Genomic DNA, 21,284 nt, shown 5'->3' on the forward strand with positions numbered 1-21,284 from the left:
CCCGCCCGAGCCCCGGACTCACCGGCCTGGCGGAGGCAGGATCCCGGCGTCGCCGCAGTGCCCGGGGCTCGGCCCGGCCCGGCCCGCCGGCGGGAGGCAGCTCCACGCCACCGCCTCCTTGGCCCGCCCCGCTCCCGCCCCGCTCCGGCCCCTCCCGCACACTTTCCACAGGAAATGATTAACTCGGGCCGCGGCGCGTTCCCATGGCAACCGGCTCAGACCCCGGCGGGGGGCGGCGGCACGCGCGCGCGCTCCCGCGTGCACACACACAGAGACTCACACTCTCACGCGGGGCCGCCCGCTCCTCTCAGACCTTTCTTCTGGGTCTCCCGGCGCTCCGCACAATCCCGTGCACACGGGCGCGCTCACCCCAGACGCACACGAGCCGTCCTACGTGCTCACATACAATACAGGCGGCTCTCACAGGTTTGCACACACGCTCTAGTCAGTCCACATGAACACATTCACAGTTCTCACACACATCCCAACGTTCGTTCCTACGTGCATGCTTTTGCACTTAAACTGACATTCTCATCCACACCTTCTCAAACCCTAGTACAAAACTTTTGCACACACTAGTTACTACTAACACACAATTCTCACAAGTGCTCCTTCGCCACCTTTCACAGTTTCTCACAAACAGTAGTACACTTTTTTTTAAACTTTCTAGCACACACACTCTAGCTAGTATGTGTGCACACTTGCACATTCTCACACACTTCCAATGTGCACTCACATTCCTGTATGGAGTTCAGACTTTCCCCCTTGTTTTCCCACAAATGCTGTACATGCTTCTTCACATGCTCTTGAACTCTTCCTCACATTCCACAGAGCAACATTCCTATGTTGTTAACCCCACTACAGACTTTCATGGGCTTCCCAGGTGGCTCAGCTGGTGAAGAATCCACCTGCCAGTGCAAGAAACTTGGGTTTGATCCCAGGTCCAGGAAGAGCCCCTGGAGGAGAAAATGGCAACCCACTCCAGTATTCTTGCCTGGGAAACCCCGTGGACAGAGGAACCTGGCGGGTTACACTCCATGGCGTTGCAAAAGAGTCGGACTTGACTTAGCAACTAAACAACATACGCTTTGGTGAGCACACATGCACATGCATGCACTGTCACACATCAGCACACCCGTTTTCACACATACATTCTCACTAGCTCTAGTAGGAGTACACAGGCCAGGTTGCCTCCCTAGCCAGGGCACCACCTGCTGCCCCCTGTTCCTCCCTGGCCCTGTTCCCCTCTCATACCCCCTCTCAAGAGATAGATGTCTTGCAGAGCAGGGAAGCTGTTTGGGATTTTTTAAGGTAAAATAGTCCTTTAATCTCCAGTGAAAACACATTCAGAATGCCGGCTCGGAGCAGACAGCAGCTCCTGGTGTAGACCCAGACGGCCTTCCTCAGAGGATGTCCCAGAAGCAGCCTGGGGGAGGCAGGGAGGCAGGGAGCCTGCCAGCCAAGGAGAGCCAGCTGACCCGGAGGAGCCACTCTGTTCTTTGTCTCCCAAACAGAGGCGGCATTTTATTCCAGAGTCAGCAGCAATATTCCCCCTCCAGGGTGCGGAAGGAGGAGAGAGCAAAGAAATTCAGGAGCCAGCCCAGTGCAGGCTGATGGTTCCCGCAGATAATCCCAGGAGGGTGGGTGCTCTCTGCCTCTTCCTGTTTAACAGGAGGGGAGGATGAACCGACTGGAGGGGGACGTGCAGCTCCAGGTGGATTCTGTCTCGTGTTGCTGAGCAGGCACTGGGCTGGCGGTCAAGAATCTCAACCAGAGGCAGAGCCAAGGTCCTGGGCCTCAGATGGTCCTGGATGCTAGACCAGGACACTCCCAATCTCCTACTAAAAATGGATTCATGTGTTTTATCTTCTCACTGAGATGTCCCAGTGCAAGCCCAATAAAGGGTGCCTGTCACTCTTCTGGTTTTTGTTTTTATATTTTTGTCCAAGCCACAAGGCATGGGGGATTCTAGTTTCCGGACCCAGGATCAAACCTGCGTCCCCTGCATTGGCAGTGCGGAGTCTTAACCACTGGACCACAAGGGAAGTCCCGAGTCGCTCTTGTGGAATGGTTTCCTATAGAGTTGGATTTCTAACTAAGAACCCCAGAAAACCCTCCCAATAGGAGAGCCGGTCATAATTTGAGAGGCACTTTCTCTTTGACTGCCCCGCAGACAGCAGTGGTCAGGGGGACTGCAAGGTCAGATGAGGACAAATTTTCTCTAGATCCTTGACCAAGTATCTCCTTTCATTATAGACCCTAATGTTTGACTGGGCAGAGGGATCGGGTGGGAGTATCTGTCTTTCCAAGTCCTGATACAGAACCGGATGCCCTGTCTTACTTACAGCCGGCACGTTGACATTAACTGCAGGTTCCTTTCGACAAAGCCGAAGCCAGATTTTTAAATTAATAATAACATTTATTGTTCGTTTCCTCTGATTACAAAAGTAATAGATGTTCATTGTAACCATAATCCCACCCACTAGAGATAAGTGCTGCCAACATTTTAGTACAGTTTTTTTTCCTCTCTGCACATAATAGCTACCATTTATCACAGTTATCACTGTGCCAGGCACTGCGCTGAGCTCTTTAAAAACAAGATCTCGTTTAACCCCAAGCACCTATGAGGTGGGTACCATCATAGCCCCCATTTTCAGGAGGGGAAACTGAGCCTCCTAAAGTTCATTGACAAACCCGGTGTATGCTACTGCTGAGATATGAACCCAATAGGAGTGTGTGTGTGTGTGTGTGTGTGTGTGTGTGTGTACATGTTGTTGTTGTTGTTCGGTCGCCAAGCTGTGTTTCACTCTTTGCAACCCCACGGACTGCAGCCTTCCAGGGTTCTCTGTCCATGAGATTCTCCAGGCAAGAATACTGGAGTGGGTTGCCATTTCCTTCTCCAGGAGATCTTCCTGACCCAGGGATTGAACCCATGTCTGCTGCATTGGCAGGTGGATTCTTTACTACTGAACCACCAGGAAAGCCTGCGTATATATACATATACACAAACATACAGTATAACCATATATATATTGGTGCTGGAGTTTACTAAGTTCAAAGCACCAGTGAAGGAAAAAGAAAATTGAGATGGTTGAGGAAGCATTTGCCAAATTCCAGTAAAACTCTGACTTGAAATGCAAAACCAAATTGCTTTATGATTGCTGGAATTTAGTTTAAGGTTGCACAATGTCAGAAACTACATATCAGTGACTTCGGGGTATATTTCTATCCCAGAAACTTCACTGATGGTTTGATATGGAGGCTGCCAATTCTCCCCAGCCACACGGAAAGTGAAACTTGGCCACCTCGATGCTGAGGTCCTGAGCCCACGAGTGAGGACTCTTGGGTTCAGCCTACCTGCCCCCTGGCAGAGGCATAGATGCCCCTGGGAGGGCCATAAGAATGCAGTGGCCAGAAGCTGAAGCTCCAATACTTTGGCCACCTGATGCGAAGAGCCGACTCTTTGGAAAAGACCCTGACGCTGGGAATGATTGAAGGCAAAAGGAGAAGGGGGCAGCAGAGGATGAGATGGTTGGATGGCATCACCAACTCAATGGGACGTGAGTTTGAGCAAACTCCAGGAGACGGTGAAGGACAGGAAGCCTGGCATACTGAGTCCATGGGGTCACAAAGAGTTGGACACGACTGAGTGCCTGAACAATGGAACGCTGCAGGCTCGTATCCACACTGACCCATCCTCCAGGAAAGAGGGGGCAACACCATTGTTGTTCAAAGAGTCTGAAAACCCTTAACTTCAGGCACCCATCTGAGAGGTAGTCAAGGGCTCAAGGGGTTCTTCTGCATAGAGGGCAGCAAAAAGGGGGTGATAATAAGCCAGTTCTGTTTGATCTGATTCTTATAGCAATCAGAGTTAAGCACACCTAAGATGTACACGATTTTCCAGTTCTAATGACTGAAGTTGAGACTCAGTCACCTTCAGGCCTTTGTAATGCTATTCTCTAGAGGCCTCTCTTCTCACCTCATTCCTACCAGCCTCCACCCACCTTCACCTGGGCAGCTCCTGTTTCTCCTTCAAGCTTAGAGGTCACCTTCCTTGACCCTACCAGGCACTACAGTCTCCTGACTGCTCACTCCCCTGCAGCACCCCCCATGCTGGATTGTAAAGGTCTCTCCTGTCTACACCATCATCTCCTTGAGCTCAGGACTCATTCCTAACTGGATTACAGGGAAGGCCTCTGCTACAGACTCTGGTCCAACAGGCAGTAGGTGCCTGGCATCACATCAGGTAAATAAAGAACGAGATCACACAGGGATCACAGAGGGAAAGAACAGGCTGCGCTAAACATGTATGAACAGACTTTCTTCCCGTGTAAATAACATAAAAGACTTAATGAGACGCACACTGCTGTATTAAACATGGATAACCAACAAGCGTGATCGAAAGATTGAAGGCAGAAGGAGAAAAGGATGATAGAGGGTGAGATGGTGGGATGGCATCACCAATTCAATGGACATCAGTTTGAGCAGACTCCAAGAGGTGGTGAGGGACAGGGAAGCCTGGCATGCTGCAGTCCATGGGATCTTGAAGAATCAAACATGACTTGGTGATCGAACAACACAGCCAAGGACCTACTGTACAGCACAGGGAACTCTGCTCAATGTTATGTGGCAGCCTGGATGGGAGAGGGGTTTGGGGGAGAATGGATACATGTATATGTATGGCTGGGTCCCTTTGCTGTTCGCCTGAAACTGTCACAACACTACTTGTTAATTGGCTATACCCCAATACAGAAGAAAAAGTTTAAAGAAAAAAAGGAGTAAGTGAAAGGATTCTTAGGGAATCATTCCAATGTGATCAGTTAGGAGCCCCCTGCCCCTGTGAAAAGCGTGATCAGTACATGTTCCTGTAACAAACAGCTTCTTGAAGTCAGAGGGTACCTCCCGGAGCTGAGTCACACAGTAAGTAATTCTGACTCAATTAGCTGCTGTTTTGAAGCCTTTTCAGTAGACTTGATACATCCCGTCATGGACAGTGCAGAAAGAGCTTGGAGGATCCCAGGAGGGCACAGGCAGGGCTCTGCACCCAGCCCTGCAAGCACGAGTTTGACTCCTCACCAGCAGCAGGACTCAAGCCTTTGATCTCTGAGCATACTTGGGGGCTGGCCCTTTGCAGGGGTAGGGGGGTGCTGGCCTTTGATTCACACCTCCCAGCTCTGAGGAAGTCACGCTTCTCAGTGGACGTGAAGGTGTGGGCTCTTAGATGACCCCGGGGCTGGACTGTTAATCCTGACTCTCCTCTGTTACAGGCTCAGCTTAGCACTCAGTGCCCATCGGGTATTTGAACAAATGGTCCCCGCCTCTCCCCTCTCCCCTCCCCTCTGGGCCCTCCCTCCTTCTAAAAGCTGTATTAACGAGGAAAAGCTTGTTCCCACTTCCAAAGGTCTCTGCTGGGAATCAAGGCAACCTTCCCCCCAGACCACTCTTGCTCTAAAATATTTAGACAGTGACTGACCTGCTGCATTTGCCAGGGAAGTTGGGCTCAGCAGTGCTTCCCAGCTCCCAGGTGAGGGGAACCTGAAGCCTCTTGATGATCTGAGGAAGAATTTGGCAGATACCCCTCTCCTAGCATTCCAGGGCAGAAAGGAAACAGAGAGTTTTTTCCCCTTATCATTTCCTGTAGTCTAAAAAATGAGAGGAATGCAGACATTAAGGAGATATGTACTTAAGTATACCAGGTAATAAAGAGATGGAGGAAGGGTGACCGAGGGACATGAGCCCTGCCTCCACGGCTTCCCTCTGAGTCAGCCCTTTCCTTGGATCATCCAGAAGCCCTGGACTTCCTTTCCCAAAAAGCTCCCTCCCTGGCTCTCTTCTTGTTCCTAAATAGTTCTCTCTCTCCTTGTTCTAAGCCAAGACATGCATTATTCACATCATCCCTGCTTTTTTTCAACTTCCCCATTCATTTTTCCCCATCTGCTGCAAATTCTAGATTGCTGGGGTAGGGGTTTGTTTTTTAACTTCAATTTTTATTTTTTCCTGCACAAATGTAGTAGAAATCAAGAGAGGACAAATCACCCATGCCCCCAAACCCCACCACTCTTCACTTATTGTCATTGGCCCAGATTTTCTCTCTAGTGAAAGTGTGACAGTGTTAGACGCTCAGTCATGTCTGGCTCTATATGACCTGTGGACCATAGCCCTCCAGGCTCTTGTATCCAGGCAAGAATACTGGAGTGGGTAGCCATTCCCTTCTCCAGGGGATCTTCCGGATCCAAGAGTCGAACCCGGGTCTCCTACATTGCAGGCAGATTCTTTACTGTCTGAGCCACCAGGGAAGCTCAGAACACTGTTAACTTTCAAAAGACATTATTTCTGTAGTAAAGGGAGACAGTAGAGAGCAATGGTTAACACTAGGTTTGAGGGTCAGGTGGTTGGGGGTCTGAACTCTGGCTCCTTCACTTCCTCTGTGCCTCAGTTTCCTCCTGTGACAAGGTAACTAACTCATTGGGCTGGTGTGAGAAGTAAATAAGAGCAAACACGTTACACCCAGAGCCCGGCATCTGGTGCACCAGCTGTGGTTATAGTGGGAGGCAGACCGTGGAGACAATTTTCTACTCTGCCTTTTTCTCACGTTACATCATAGAACAAGGGATTTTCCAAGTGACTTTTTCCTACTAAGGTCTCCCCTTTTCTGAACTGCAGGACCAAGACTGAGGATGAGGCCCAGGGCCCATTCGACCTTGGGCTTGCACGGTGTGGGGTACACCTAGCACCCTGTAAAAAATGACTGAAAAGAATAAACATTTTAAATGGCTGCATAATATACCTCTGAACGGCTCTGCCACCACTGAACTGGCCGTTCCATGGGATCAGATATGTGAGTAGCTCCCATTTTTACACATTTATAAACAGCATTGTTGTGACATCTCCCTACACACAGCCTGTTCATGCCCTGGGGACAGGGTAGGAGACAGGAGAGGGGGAGTGGGGTTGTTAACTTCATAAAATCTGAATAAAGAGTCTGATCATTTTTTTTTTTTACACTTTCTAAACATGTTGCCAGATTGCCATCAGATGGGCTGTACCAAATTTACACTTTACGCTGTCACTGGCAGCATTTAAGACGAGAGCTACTTTTTGTACTAATTTACAGTTTTTCTCTTGGATCTGGAATTCTCGCCTGGGCTGGTTCCCCCGTGAGGCATGAGGCACATTAGACGCCTGAGCAATGGCTGTCAGGGAGGGGAGTGTCTGGTTCCTTTGCTGGGTTTCTGTCTGCTGGGCTGGCCTAGGCCCGGCTAAGAGAGCTGAGTCAGCGCACCCCCTTTCTGTCTGCTCTTCAAGCCCCCAGACACCTTCCCAGGTGGGTTCTGGAACATCCCACAACCTTGGCAGACTGCTCAGGTGGCCATCAGCATTACTAAGATTGTCTCTGCTCTGACCCCAGCCTGCAACCTCATCCTGTGTTCTCGCGAGAGCCACTCATATGCTCAGTCGTGTCCAACTCATGTGCGACCCCATAGACTGTAGCCCTCCAGGCTCCCCTGTCCATGGGATTTCCCAGGCAAGAATACTAGAATGGGTTGTCATTTCCTACTTCAGGGGATCTTCCCAACCCAGGGATCCAACCCATTTCTCCTGCATCTCCTGCACTGGCAGACAGATTCTCTACCACTGCGCCACTTGGGAAGCACCTATCAGTCACTCCTGGAAAGTAAATCACTCGAGAGACCCTGGTATCTGCAATCACTTTTCATTTCTCAGGGGGCAGGAGCAGGTACGCAGAGGCAGCAGCCGGGTGAGGGAAGCTATGTTTTCCGGACAACCACAACCCCGGCTCCTGACCACCTGACAGCCTCTTGGCGCTGCCAGCATGGCTCACCCAGCTTCTTCAGCAGCCCCATGGCCTCTCCCCTGCCTCTGGTCCTCCTCCTCTGGGGGTGGCCCTTGTTTGCAAACAGCCATGGGAAGTTTTGATGCTGCTGATTAACCAGACTCCCACAGCTCTGGGTTGTTAGTCATCATGACAAGTCTCAACCTTCCGCCAGCCCTGCCGACATCACCAGCTCCCAGGTGACGGGGAAGCAGTGACTAGGACCTGGGAAGTTTCAGTGGCTCCCATCGTCATCTTCACGGGGTGGGGGAGGACAGCCACCCATCCCAAACAACCAGAGAGTGCAGGGCCTGGCATTCCAAGCTAAATCGATGTGATTTAACTTGCTTCTACCCAGGGATTGCCATGTGCCAAGCACTGGGCTAAACTCTACATACAGGATTGCTTTAGGTTTCATTTAATCCTCACAATGATATGTGAGGTAGGTGTTATAATTCTCATTTTACAAGATGGAGAAACTGGAGTACAATGTTATAAGAGTGACTGGGCCCAGGAATGTGTAGGGGGCAGCTGGGGGAAGGCAGCTTGGAGCTGAGAAAGCAGAGTACTCCAGGCCAGGAGTTGTGTTCCCAACCACTGCATGACTTTGGGCAGGTTTCTTCCCTTCTCTGGGTCTCCTGTCACCTCCCTGGATAAATGAGGAGGATGAGTGGGTGAACTAAAACCACAAGGGAGTGAGTAGGCAAGTTGGAAAGAATGACTGTGGGATTCTGAGGTTCTGCCGCCTGAAGTCCTGGTCTGAGGGAGGGGTAATTCCAGCTGCGAACCTGGGGCTCTGGCCTCACTGTTGACAGTTGCTTGACAAATGAACGCCAGGAGAAGAAAGGAGAGGAGTGATTGCCAGGGGCTGGGAAGGGAGGGGGAAATGGGGAGTGCTGCTAATGGGGCTTCTTTGAAGGGGTGATGAAATGTTCTCAAATTAGGTTATGGGGAATGGTTGCATAGTTCCGCAAGTATACTGAAAACCACTGAATTGTACACTTTAAATGAGTAAATTTTATGCTATGTTAATTACATTTCAATAAAGCTGTTTAAGAGAGAAAGGAAAGAAGAAAAGAAGGTAGGAAGGGAGGGAGGGAGACCACACAGAGGTTGGGCCAGAGCTCCCTCTGAGATTTGCCTCCTGGAGGCCTCACACCCAGCCCCTCCCAGTCACCCCCTCCTGCAAGCACCCCAAGCCTGGGAAATGTATGTACCAAGACACCCAAGTGGCAGGTGATGGTTCCAGATTCCAACCAGTAGTGATGGGAGCTTCTGACCTCCTTGGAAGCAGAAGGAGCCATGAATCAAACAGCAGGTGCAGGCCTGAAGGGATGGGGAAGAAGACAGATGGAGGCCAAGTCAGGGCACGTGGCTAGGAGGAGACCCTGAGCATCAGAAGTGTGGCTCTGATGGGAAGGCCCAGGAAACAGAGAGCCTGGGCTGGCCAGGGTCTCTCTTGGTGGCCTAAAAACATCGCAGCATCCCAGAAAGTGAGCATAGAAAGTACCTTCTGCTGCTGAGGGCCCCTCAAACTGGTACAGTCTGGCACTAGTGGGGTCCCAGACAGATGCAGCCATTCCAGAGGCAACATCGACCCAGACTTGACCCCGAGCCAGGTGCGCAGGTGCAGGGGGACCCAAAATGAAGGCAAAATTGGCCAATAGGAGTCAGGAATTCATTCTACTTCTGCTGTTCGGGCAACTTAACTGCTGCAAGAGGAGATTCCCAGAGGGTCTTAGAGGCACAGTTTTCCTGTCTAGATTTCCAAGGGCAGACGACCCAGAAAGCACCTTCCCCCAGACAAACCTCCCCCGTCCACGTAGGCACATCCTCTTGCACCCACCTCTTTGGGCAACTGGCCGTGGACAGTCTGGCCATAAGGGAACAAAGGAAGCTCTATCCTGGAGATTGTAACTGCCTCTGAGCGTCTCAGCACTGGGGTCAAACCCACGTGCCTGGCAGCCAGGCTGACAAAGGCTGAGGGGACATACCCTGAGGCTAGGGGCTCCTGGCTTATTCCTCCAGCCCTGGAGTACATGTGCTGCTATTGGCCCTGTTCTGTGGAGGTGACCCCAGGCAGACTGGCTCCAGGGCCCAGGTTTGTTTGGTTGGTTGGTTGGTTTTTTATGGCTGCACTGGGTCTCCATTGCAGCGCATGGGCTCAGGAGTTGTGGCATACAGGCATGTGGGATCTTCCCAGATCAGGGATCAAACCCGTGCCCCCTGCATCAGCAGGTAGATTCTTAACCACTGGACCACCAGGGAAGTCCCTTATTTATTTGTTTATTTATTTGGCTGTACTAGGTCTTGTGGTGGCATGTGGGTGCTCCGATCTTCACTGTGGCATGCGGGCTCTATAGTTGTGGTATGTGGGATTTAGTTCCCTGACCAGAGACTGAACCCGGGCCTCCTGCATTGGGAGCACAGAGTCCTCGCCACTGGATCACCAGGAAGGTGCCAGAGGCCTGGTCGTAAACCATTGTACCATACAGCCTCTTCAGGGTACAGTTGGTGGGGTCCTTGTCGCCCCGTGTCAGTCCTCCGCATACATTCAAGGCTCTTTGCCATCTGCCTGCAGCCTCCCTGCCCAGCCCTCTCTCCCAGTGCTCCACCCAAGGCACTCTCCTGTTCTGAGTTTACTATGTGTCTGCGCCTCCCTGCATTCGCACATGCTGTTCTTTCCATGATGACAGCCCATTCACCAAGTGAGGCCCTGGAGAAATATCACCTCCTCGTGGGACCTTCCTGCTACTGCCTAGCCAGAGTGCCCCCAGGACCATCTGCCCTTCCCTTAGCTCACTCAGGACACTGAATTGGAGCTTCTGGAGAACTAGTCACCCTCTCCCATTACCCTGGAGCTCCCTCATCCAGGCTCCCAAGCTGTGTGATCTTAAGCAAGGCACTCAAACTCTCTGAGCCTCCATGCCCTCATAAATGGCTGTCTTAATTGTAATAGCTATTATTCGTATGGGTAATATTTACTGTGCACTTACTATGTGCCAGGCACTATGTGCTAAGTGCCTTATGGGGAAGATCTCATTTAATCCTCACAGCACTCTAGGAGGTGGATGTTATTATTATCCCTTGTTACAGATAAAGGAACGATCACTTGTGTTAGGACAACTGCCTTTATCACGATTGCTATTCTTTCTTCTGCCGCAAAGCTTAACATGTAGCAGATACTCAAATCCTGTTTGTTAAAGTCAAGTGTGGTTAAAAATAGGAGGGGACTTAGATAGGAAACGAGTTCCAGAAACATGGCCATGCACACGCTCCAGAATGTTGAGGTCTAACCTTGTCCTGGCTGAAATGATGCCATCTCTGGAGCCCGATGCTGGCTGACAGTGGAGACCGGGGACTGGGCGGCCCACTTTGGATTCTCCCATCAGCCCTAGCCTTACCTGTAGAAACAGATGCTGCCCACACCAGCCCTGCAGTGCTCTGAGCCCCACAGTTAACAGGGGTTTTCTGTTGTTGTTTAGTTGCTAAGTCATGTCCAACTCTTTGCGACCCCATGGATTGTAGCCTGCCAGGCTTCTCTCTCCATGGGATTTCCCAGGCAAGGATATTAGAGTGGGTTGTCATTTCCTTCTCCAGGGGATCTTCCCCACTCAGGGATCAAACCTTCCATGTCTTGCATTGCAGGCGGATTCTTTACCACTGAGCCACCTGGGAAGCCCCCGCCCATCCCCACACTGCAAACAAGCCTCCTAGGTAAATGGTGACTGAGGCTCTGGGGGTCCCAGGTGGTTGACTGAGGGCAGAATTTGTGCATATTCATAACTAGAATAGCCTCAGAGTTGACTTTGCCAAGCTCAAAGCCAAAGGTGCAGAGCACCCTGTGTGTCCATGCACCAAGCTCCAGATGTCACAGTGTTTCCTAGGGGTCCTCTCCACCACTCCACACATTTCCTGAAAGCCTCAGGGGCTGCTTGCAAGGTCTCTGCCCATCACTCCCACTAACTGACCAAGGACCACATCAGCATCTGGCCTAATTGCAACCAGGATGTTCTCCATGACCAACGCAGATCCCTGACCCCACAGCACCCAGAAGGCTGCACCCAATGCTGGAAACATAGACTCAGAGAAAGTGAGGGACAAACAGCTGAGAAACACTCCACTCAGGGAGAAATATCTACTGTCTTGATCAGGCTCAGACACGCAGCTCAGATGGTAAAGAATCTGTCCACAGTGTGGGAGACCCAGGTTCAATTCCTGGGTCAGGAAGATCTCTTGGAAAAAGGAATGGCAACCCACTCCAGTACTCTTGCCTGGAGAATCCCATGGACAAAGGAGCCTAGTGGTCTACAATCCATGGGGTTGCAAAGAGAATGACACGACTGAGCGACTAACACTAACTAATGCTCATCCCTTGGCAAAGATACCTGGGTTTGTGGTATCACAGAGTCCTTTTGACTCACCACCAGCACCTCCAAGACACCAGATTCCTCTCCTGGTCACTGCTCCACCTGGACACACATGCAGTCCTCGGTGCCTCGATTAAGTCTGTGCCCTGTGGTAAGCTCTGCTCCAGGGGACCCAGCATCCATTCATACAGTGGACTCAGCTGGGCTACCCTCTGTCCAACAGACAGGCTTTTACAGCCTTGACCTTCAGCTGGGGCAGTCAAGAGTCCTGTCCCCTCTGCCTTTGAGGCCTCCTTGGCCCTAATGTAAGTTTGTGGACATAAGCAGAAGGAGAAGAGGGCGTTAGAGGATGAGATGGTTGGATGGCATCATCGATGCAATGGACATGAATTTGGACAAACTTCAGGAGATGGTGAAGGACAGGGAGGCCTGGTGTGCTGCAGTCCACAGGGTCACAAAGAGTTGGACATGACCAGGTGACTGAACAACAAGAAGCAGGAAACACCATGTTCAAACCCTCCCACCATGCGACCTGCTACTCACAGTCACTCACTGTGGGGCCCATTTGAGGGAGGGCACCTCCACTTCTTATTATTTCTCAAGCCCTCACAATATCTCCATTTACAGAAGTGAAAAACGAAGCTCTAAAAGATCAAGTGGTCTGCCCAAGGAAAGTGCCAGAACCAGGCATTCTGTGGCTACTTCTCTCCACTGCTCACTCTTACCTGGAACCCATACATCGACACCGCTTACCACAAACCCAGAAGCAGCAACGGGCCCCTGAGGGAGGCAAGAGATGAAGTCAGTCTGTCCTGGGGTGTCGGAAGGATTCCAGAGGCCCGCGCGTCCCTGCCTGCCTGCCTGCCGAGGGAGGGCCTCGGAAGATCTGCCTCCAGGAGCTGAACAGAAGCCAGGCGGAAGGCAAAGGATCTGAGCACCACGGGGGAAACGCTGGGCTCGGAACTGCCCAGTGAATCGCAGCTGATGCTCTTCGTCTACAAGTTAAAAAACCACAACGAGCTGTGGAATGACAGCCGGCTGCCCAAGTGTCGGAGGAATGTTGTTGCCAGACAGGTTGACGAGGTGTCTGCCAAGACAGGCTCCAGAAACCAGGCCTGGGCTGTTGCCACGCCAGGCGGCTCCTGGGAGGCCAAGGCCACAGGGGCAGCTGCCACCCTTCCCACAACAGGGGCCCCTGGAGATTCACCGCAAACCTCAGTAGAACCCCTCTAGATGCATGGGGGCCAGTCATTGCCCCCAGGGGCAGCCACCTTGTCCAGGCAAGGCTCACGGAGACCAGAGCTGGGGCAGCCACCCCACCCCACCTGACTCCTAGCAAGGTCTGAGTTGGGAAGGCTACAGGGCTTTTCTCCAACCAAGTCTGTAGCCATGACAACCTACCTTGAATCATTAATAAAGATAATTCCAGGAATAGTGGGTTTCTCTGGTAGCTCAGTGGTAAAGAATCTGCCTGCAGTGCAGGAGACACAGATGTGGATTCAATCCCTGGGTCAGAAAGATCCCCTGGAGAAGGAAATGGTAACCCACTCCAGTACTCTTGCCTGGAAAATTTCATGGACAGAGGAGCCTGGCCGCCTATAGTGCATAGGGTCATAAAGAGTCAGGCACGATTGAAGTGACTGAGCACGCACAGGCATGATAACAGTGGCTAACTTTTCTAAAGCACTTAGCCATGCCAGGGATCACGCTGGGCACTTTTTCTGGATCTTCAAACTTATTAGTTTCCTGTGGCTGCTGTAACAAATGACCACAGACTGGACAGCTTAAACCAGCGGTCCCCAACCTTTTGGGCATCTGGGACTGGTTTCGTGGAAGACAACTTTTCTGTGGACAGGGGATAGGGTGGGGGTGGGGAACTCAGGCGGTCATGTGAGCAATGGGTACCAGTCTGTGACCTGGGGGTTGGGGACCCCTGGCTTAAACAACAGAAGCTTACTGTTGCCCAGTTCTGGAGGTTAGGGGTCAGAATTCAAGGTGCAGCAGAGCCACACTCCCTCTGCAGGCTCCAGGAAAGAAACCTTTGCCTCTTCCAGCTTTTGCTGGTTGCTGGCAGTCCTTGGTGTTCCTTGGTTTGTAGACGAATTCTTCCAAACTCTGTCTCCACATCATGCTTTCCTCTCTGTGTGTCTATTCAAACTTTCCTCCTCTTATAAGGACATCAGTTGTATTGGATCAGGGCCCATTCTAATCCAGGATGAGCTCATCTTAACTTGACCGTCTCTGCAAAGACCCTATTTCCAAACAAGGTCATGCTCTCAGGTGCCAAATGGACATGAGTCTGTAGGAGACACTGTCCTACCTCCTGTATCACATATAATCCTCCCAACAACCCTGGCACTGCTCTTATCCCCATCTTACAGGTAACATGACTGAGGTTCAGGGAGGTTAAGCAACTTGCCTGAGGTCACACAGCTGGATACCCTGTTTTACTGATTCTAGAACCCACGTTATGTTGTCCCGAGCACCATGTTCATCACCACCTCCTCCGGGGCCCAGTGGTTCAATGTTCACAAGGCTTTTCCTGGCCGTTGTTACATCTTCCTGCCATCACAACCTCAAAGGACCCTGTTTTCAGTTTACAAAGGAAACAGAGACTCCATTAATTAACCTGGCCACGGAGAAGGCAATAGCACCCCACTCCAGTACTCTTGCCTGGAAAATCCCATGGACGGAGGAGCCTGGTAGGCTGCAGTCCATGGGGTTGCTAAGAGTCTGACACGACTGAGCGACTTCCCTTTCACTTTTCACTTTCATGCATTGGAGAAAGAAATGGCAACCCACTCCAGTGTTCTTGCTTGGAGAATCCCAGGGATGGGGGAGCCTGGTGGGCTGCCGTCTATGGGGTCGCACAGAGTCGGACACTACTGAAGCGACTTAGCAGCAGCAAGGTTTCCCTGGTTGCTCAGCAGTAAAGAATCCGCCTGCCCATGTAGGAGACGCAGGTTCCATCCCTGATCTGGAAAGAGCGAAGGAAATGGCAACCCACTCCAGTATTCTTGCCTGGGAAATCCCATGGACAGAGGAGCCTGGCGGGATACAGTCCTTGGGGTCACAAACAGTCAGACGCGACTTAACGACTAAACAGCAACACAAAGGTCAAAAAGTGGCAGTCTCTCAAACCCAGGTCCAGCCCTGTCCACAATGTAGACTCCAAATGGGGAGTTAACGGGAACATTTCAAGGCTTTGTCAAGGCAGTCAAGGCTATCTCCCCGGTGTGATCAACGGCTGCGCTGTGTTTACTGATAATACCAACTTCAGCTACACCTGCCAAGCTCATAGAAGGTATTGTAAATCTGCGGCTTAAATTCACCTCCTCAGGTTTCAGCCCGTTGCCCAGGACTGTTCTCTGCCAGCAGTAAGGCCAGCTGTTTCAGTGGTTACAAAGCAGAGAAAAACCAGGTCAAGAATCCACGAGGCTCTCACAGCTCACATTTGAGCCGCAGAGCTTGGGCCACAGCAAGAGATCCAACGGGCACCGTTTGTCCAGTCACTCCTGGCCCAGAAGGGCAAGACTCAGACACAGGCCCATCAGCCCAATGCCAGGCATGGCTCCGAGCACCATCCAGCTTTTTGCCACTAAACCACATAAGTACCCATGCATATGTGCATGCTAAGTCACTTCAGCTGTGTCCAACTCTGTGCGACCCTATGGACTGTAGCCCGCCAGACTCCTCTATCCATGGAATTTTCCAGGCAAGATTACTGGAGTGGGTTGCCATGCCCTCCTCCAGGGAATCTTCCCGATCCAGGGATTGAAGCCGCTTCTCTTATGTCTCCTGCATTGGCAGGCATGTTCTCTATCACTAGCACCATCTGGAAAGCCAATATCCATGAAGTAGGTGCTATTGGTACCCCTATTTTTCCAGAGGAGGAAACAGGCTCAGAAGAAGTACATGCTCTGCTGGTGAGTGGCTACGCCAGGACTGGGCCACAGGTCTGCTTGAGTCCAGAGCCCCAGTCTTGGTCTCTAAGGAGGGACATCCATGGAGGCCCGGAGCCTGTAAGAGTGACCACTGTGATAGAAGTACCTTAGAACATGCAAGGGACAGAGTGGGCCAGAGGGGATTTTGAGGGAGGGAGGCCAGGCCTAAGGACCAGAATGCCTAGCAAGCCAGTGTGCTATGGAGCCATGCAGGGTGTGAGGGGATGCAAACAGGCACAAGCAGGAGGGTAGGACCCTGGGGGACCGCCCTCTGATCCACTGCAATAGCCAGAGAGGTTTAACATGAAAAGGAGACCACATCATCTTCTGACTTTAAAAGCACCATTGGTGGGACCTCTCTGGTGGTCCAGTGGTTAAGACTTCACCTTCCAATGCAGGGGGTGCAGGTTCAATCCCTGATCAGGGAACTAAGATCCCCTGTGCCTCACAGCCAAAACATAAAACAGAAGCAATGTTATAACAAAGTCAATAAAGATTTTAAAAATGGTCCACATTAAAAAAAGAAAGAAAGCACCAGTGGCTTCCTGTGAAGCTTACAACAGAATCCAAACTCCTTATTGTGGCTGATGACCCTAACCCCGCGGCATCCCACAGCTCAGTCCTGCTCGAGCTGCACAGGCTTCCTTCTTGTTTTCCAAGCATGACACTGAGCCTTAGTACTTGCTGTTCCCTCTGCCTAGAATGCTGTTCCCTGAACTCTGCATGCTGGCTCCTCGTCCTTAGATTCTTAGCTCAGCTGTCCCCTCTTCAGAGTGGCTTTCCGTGGTCGCCAGTCCAGAGTCAGTAGCCCCCCATTCTTCTCCAAGTAATCCTCCTGTTTTCTTTCCTTCTTAGCACATACTACATCCTGCAATTGCTGTTTGTGATTGTTTGCCCTTTAATCTTCCTCCCATGAAGCCAAGGACTTCCTCTTGTTCCCTGCTGACCTCAGCACCTAGTACAGTGCTTCACCCATAGTAGGTGCCCAGTGGATATTTGTTGAATGAATAAATTCACTAGAAATATGGAGTCATAGATGGATCACCCAGAGAAAGACCTGGGAACAGACTGGGCCAGCAGTTGTGATGGGATGAGAAGAGCAGCCCAAGAGCAAGGCCCATGTGGAAGCTGCTGGGGAAATCCTGGGGAAAGAGAGAAGTATAAGCCACAGGGGCCAGCCTGGCCACAAACAAGGGCAGAAATGCACAGAAAAGAGGTAGTTTTCTTAAGAGCAATGCAGACAGAACTCATGCCAACCAACGGGCACATGCCACAATGGAAAGGCTAGTGAGAACTTAAGGGTGATTTGTCAGAGTGACAACAAAAGGTAGGTCCCAAGGCATCCTACATCCATTCATTCATTCATAGGTACTGAATATTTACCATGTGCAGTGAGTGAGGAAGGCTGTTCTAGAGGGCGCAGAGTCAGGGATGGGGTCAGAGTAAAGGACATAGGGGCTACTTTGGGTTGCTGGGCCTTCAGCTTGGAAGACTTCCTGGAGGGGGGTGACCAGGCCCTGTGAGAAGATGCCCTACCTCAGGCTGTGGCACGGGGCACGGGCAAAGGCAGAAAGTGGAGCCAGGTGACTCTGCCACTTCAGTTCCAGCCACAGAGAGACCAGACCAGGGAGGGTTCCTTGGTTCATATCCTGTTCCAACCCATAACAGGGACTCAGATCAGAACACAGGACAGGGACTCAGATCAGAACTCAGACCAGGAACTCATGTCATGGACTCAGATCAGAACCAAGAACAGGGACTCAGATCAGAAGGCAAGGGTTTTTAACCTCCCAGAATATTGGAAATAAAAAAAAAAATAAACAAATGGGACCTAATTAACCTTAAAAGCTTCTGCACATCAAAGGAAACTATTAGCAAGGTGAAAAGACAGCCTTCAGAATGGGAGAAAATAATAGCAAATGAAGCAACTGACAAACAACTAATCTCAAAAATATACAAGCAACTCCTACAGCTCAACTCCAGAAAAATAAATGACCCAATCAAAAAATGGGCCAAAGAACTAAATAGACATTTCTCCAAAGAAGACATACAGAGGGCTAACAAACACATGAAAAGATGCTCAACATCACTCATTATCAGAGAAATGCAAATCAAAACCACTATGAGGTACCATTTCACACCAGTCAGAATGGCTGCGATCCAAAAGTCTACAAATAATAAATGCTGGAGAGGGTGTGGAGAAAAGGGAACCCTCTTACACTGTTGGTGGGAATGCAAACTAGTACAGCCACTATGGAGAACAGTGTGGAGATTCCTTAAAAAACTGGAAATAGAACTGCTTTATGATCCAGCAATCCCACTGCTGGGCATACACACTGAGGAAACCAGAAGGGAAAGAGACACGTGTACCCCAATGTTCATCACAGCACTGTTTATAATAGCCAGGACATGGAAGCAACCTAGATGTCCATCAGCAGATGAATGGATAAGAAAGCTGTGGTACATATACACAATGGAGTATTACTCAGCCATTAAAAAGAATACATTTGAATCAGTTCTAATGAGATGGATGAAACTGGAGCCTATTATACAGAGTGAAGTAAGCCAGAAGGAAAAACATCAATACAGTATACTAACGCATATATATGGAATTTAGAAAGATGGTAACAATAACCCGGTGTACGAGACAGCAAAAGAGACACTGATGTATAGAACAGTCTTATGGACTCTGTGGGAGAGGGAGAGGGTGGGAAGATTTGAGAGAATGGCATTGAAACATGTAAAATATCATGTAAGAAACGAGTTGCCAGTCCAGGTTCGATGCACGATACTGGATGCTTGGGGCTAGTGCACTGGGACGACCCAGAGGGATGGTATGGGGAGGGAGGAGGGAGGAGGGTTCAGGATGGGGAACACATGTATACCTGTGGCTGATTCATTTTGATATTTGGCAAAACTAATACAATTATGTAAAGTTTAAAAATAAAATAAAATTAAAAAAAAAAAAAAAAGAAGTAGAGAAACCAAAAAAAAAAAAGAAGGCAAGGGTTTTTAGACTCAGAGGTGAACTTTCACCCCATAACCCTCTGCACCCATCTGCTCACAATCTCAAGGCTCTCACGGTTAATTGCCCCCTCTTTTCTTACAAGGGAAAGTCCACAGGTCAGCCACCTTATCTCAGTCGGTATATGGAGAGCAGTTCTGGGTAGAGGATGGCTGGTGACCTTGACGACAATTTGCTGATGTTAGAGTTTCAGAAGTTAAAAGAAACAACACTTGCAAATAAAACAAGAAAACTCTCCGGGACACAATGGCCCAGCAGTTAGGAGGTTTGACTCCTGAGTTAAAATCCAGGCCTACCTCTCTCTGGCTGAACCACTTCAGGCAAGCGCTTTAACCTCTCTGAGTCTATTTTCCTTGAGTGCGCAATGAGTATAATTATATCACTTGTCTTTCCAAGGGTGGTTGAGGAGATGAATGAGATATTGCATGGAACGATCTTGGTACATGGTGGGCGACATGGTAGCAGTTATACAAAGCCAGTTACACCCCAGGCACTGCTGGAGGGCCCTGCAATCTACAAAACACCTGGCCTGTCCTCTTCAAAAACATCAACATCATGAAATACAAAGAAAAGATCAGGGCATTGTTGCAAGTTGCTGTTGTTTAGTGGCTAACTCCTGTCGGACTCTTTGCAACCGCTGGGACTGTAGCCCACCAGACTTCTTTGTCCATGGGATTTCCCAGGCAAGAATACTGGACTGGGTTGCCATTTCCTTCTCCAGGGGATCTTCCTGACCCAGGGATCAAACCCACGTCTCCTACACTAGCAGGTGGTTTCTTTACCATGGAGCCACCAGGGAAGTCCAAAGTCTGTAATTATAGAAGGGAAAAAAAGAAAGGAATGCATAATCCCTGCCCTTGAAAGGATGCAGAGAGCCCTGGCATGTCCCTCTGGTGGCAGACTTCCAGGGAAGGTGATCAGCCATCCGGGTTTGCCCGGGACTGTCCTGGTTTTAGCGCTGAAAGTCACCCATCCTGGGAAATTCCTCAGTCCTATGTGAACTTGCATAGTGGGCCACCCACTTCCAGTATTCCTGTATGGAGGAATACTGTGGGCCCCTGCGGGTCCAGTGAGCTTCCCTGCCCTGGTGGAGGCCTCCCCTGGGTTGTCTCTTCAGTGGGGGGACAGGTTTGCCATGAGTGGGCAGAGTGCAGGCTAGAGACCTCATCTCACCCAACAAGAGCCAGGCCAGAGATTTACAGGCGAGTGAGGTGTTTTCAGAGAACAAGATTTCAAAGCTCTGTGCTGTGAGGCCCCAAGAGTGGAATGAGGCAGCTTGGTGAGGCCAGTCCCACCCCATTGACATCTCTTGACTGTTTGCTCACTCTGCCTCAGGCAAATAGTTAACCGGCATCTGAGGCCTACTCAGCTCTCACTGTGATTGGAAATCTGTGAGAAGGATGGATGGACACCAGGCCTCTGGCCTTGTCAACCAGGTGCTTCATGGCTGAGGAATGTGACCTACAGCTCACACAGCCTGGCTGGCCTAGCAGGTTGGCAGCTGCCTGGGGCAGGCCCGTGGGCAGTCCAGGCTGCTCATGACCTCCTGATAGGACTCCCTTCCTGGGTGAGGTGGAGCAAAGGCACCCCTGCCAGTCGTCCTGAATCACAGCCCGGTTCCCTCCCTCCCATCCCTCCCCAACAGATGTCGAGGGTCTGTGCTATAGCCCCCCAGCCTCGAAGGACTCTGAGGAGAGTAAATGGGGTTTGCACATGTGCTTTGAGCCCCAGTGAAGAAAGCCCTAGGTATCATGATTACCACGAGGATACCAGCTTGCATGTAGCAGGCTCTCAGACCCCCTGCAAGGAGGGCGCCCCTCCATTGAGCTTGGCCGCTGTGGGGCCAGCTGTGAGTCAGCCTTTGACCTTGGCCACCTTCTTAATTTAGAAGAGTAGCAGCTGCCCACCCAAATTAGCCGCTCCTTGCTCAGCCCCCAGTTCTGCCATTCACAGGCCTCTCCTCTCAGGTCCTCTTGAAAGTCAAGTCTGCGTATTGCCCTGTGGCGTTGTTCTCTGGTTGGACTGTTTTGACACCAGACGAGTTCAAACAGTACAGACTCTGATGAAAGCAAGCCTTCCTCTCACGCCTGAACTCTGTCCCAGAATTCACT

The 21,284-nt window shown here is 50.7% G+C and overlaps 1 protein-coding gene across 27 annotated transcripts in view; it reads right to left on the reverse strand.

Annotated features, from left to right (window-relative positions):
- Nucleotides 1-21,284, reverse strand: part of KIFC3 (kinesin family member C3) — a 57,086-nt gene that overhangs the window by 34,462 nt on the left and 1,340 nt on the right. For 15 of the 27 annotated variants that reach the window (XM_086350878.1, XM_086350883.1, XM_086350881.1 and 12 more), the window contains exon 1: nt 23-80. The exons of 4 other annotated variants lie outside the window; for them this stretch is intronic. Coding sequence is in view for 5 of the 23 variants with exons in the window: in XM_086350858.1 (XP_086206984.1) it covers nt 12,930-12,944 (15 nt within the window). In the remaining 18 variants the exon portion in view is untranslated. Of the gene's footprint in view, nt 1-22; nt 81-280; nt 378-5,473; nt 5,661-12,929; nt 13,184-21,284 lie in introns of those variants that run through there. 8 more of the 27 variants (XM_086350860.1, XM_086350844.1, XM_086350845.1 and 5 more) reach the window with 6 other exon arrangements.

This window comes from Bos grunniens, chromosome 18 (assembly GCF_055505025.1).
Source record: "Bos grunniens cultivar Pamir isolate PY7600 chromosome 18, Bosgru_T2T1.0, whole genome shotgun sequence".
Classification (NCBI taxonomy): Eukaryota; Metazoa; Chordata; class Mammalia; order Artiodactyla; family Bovidae; genus Bos; species Bos grunniens.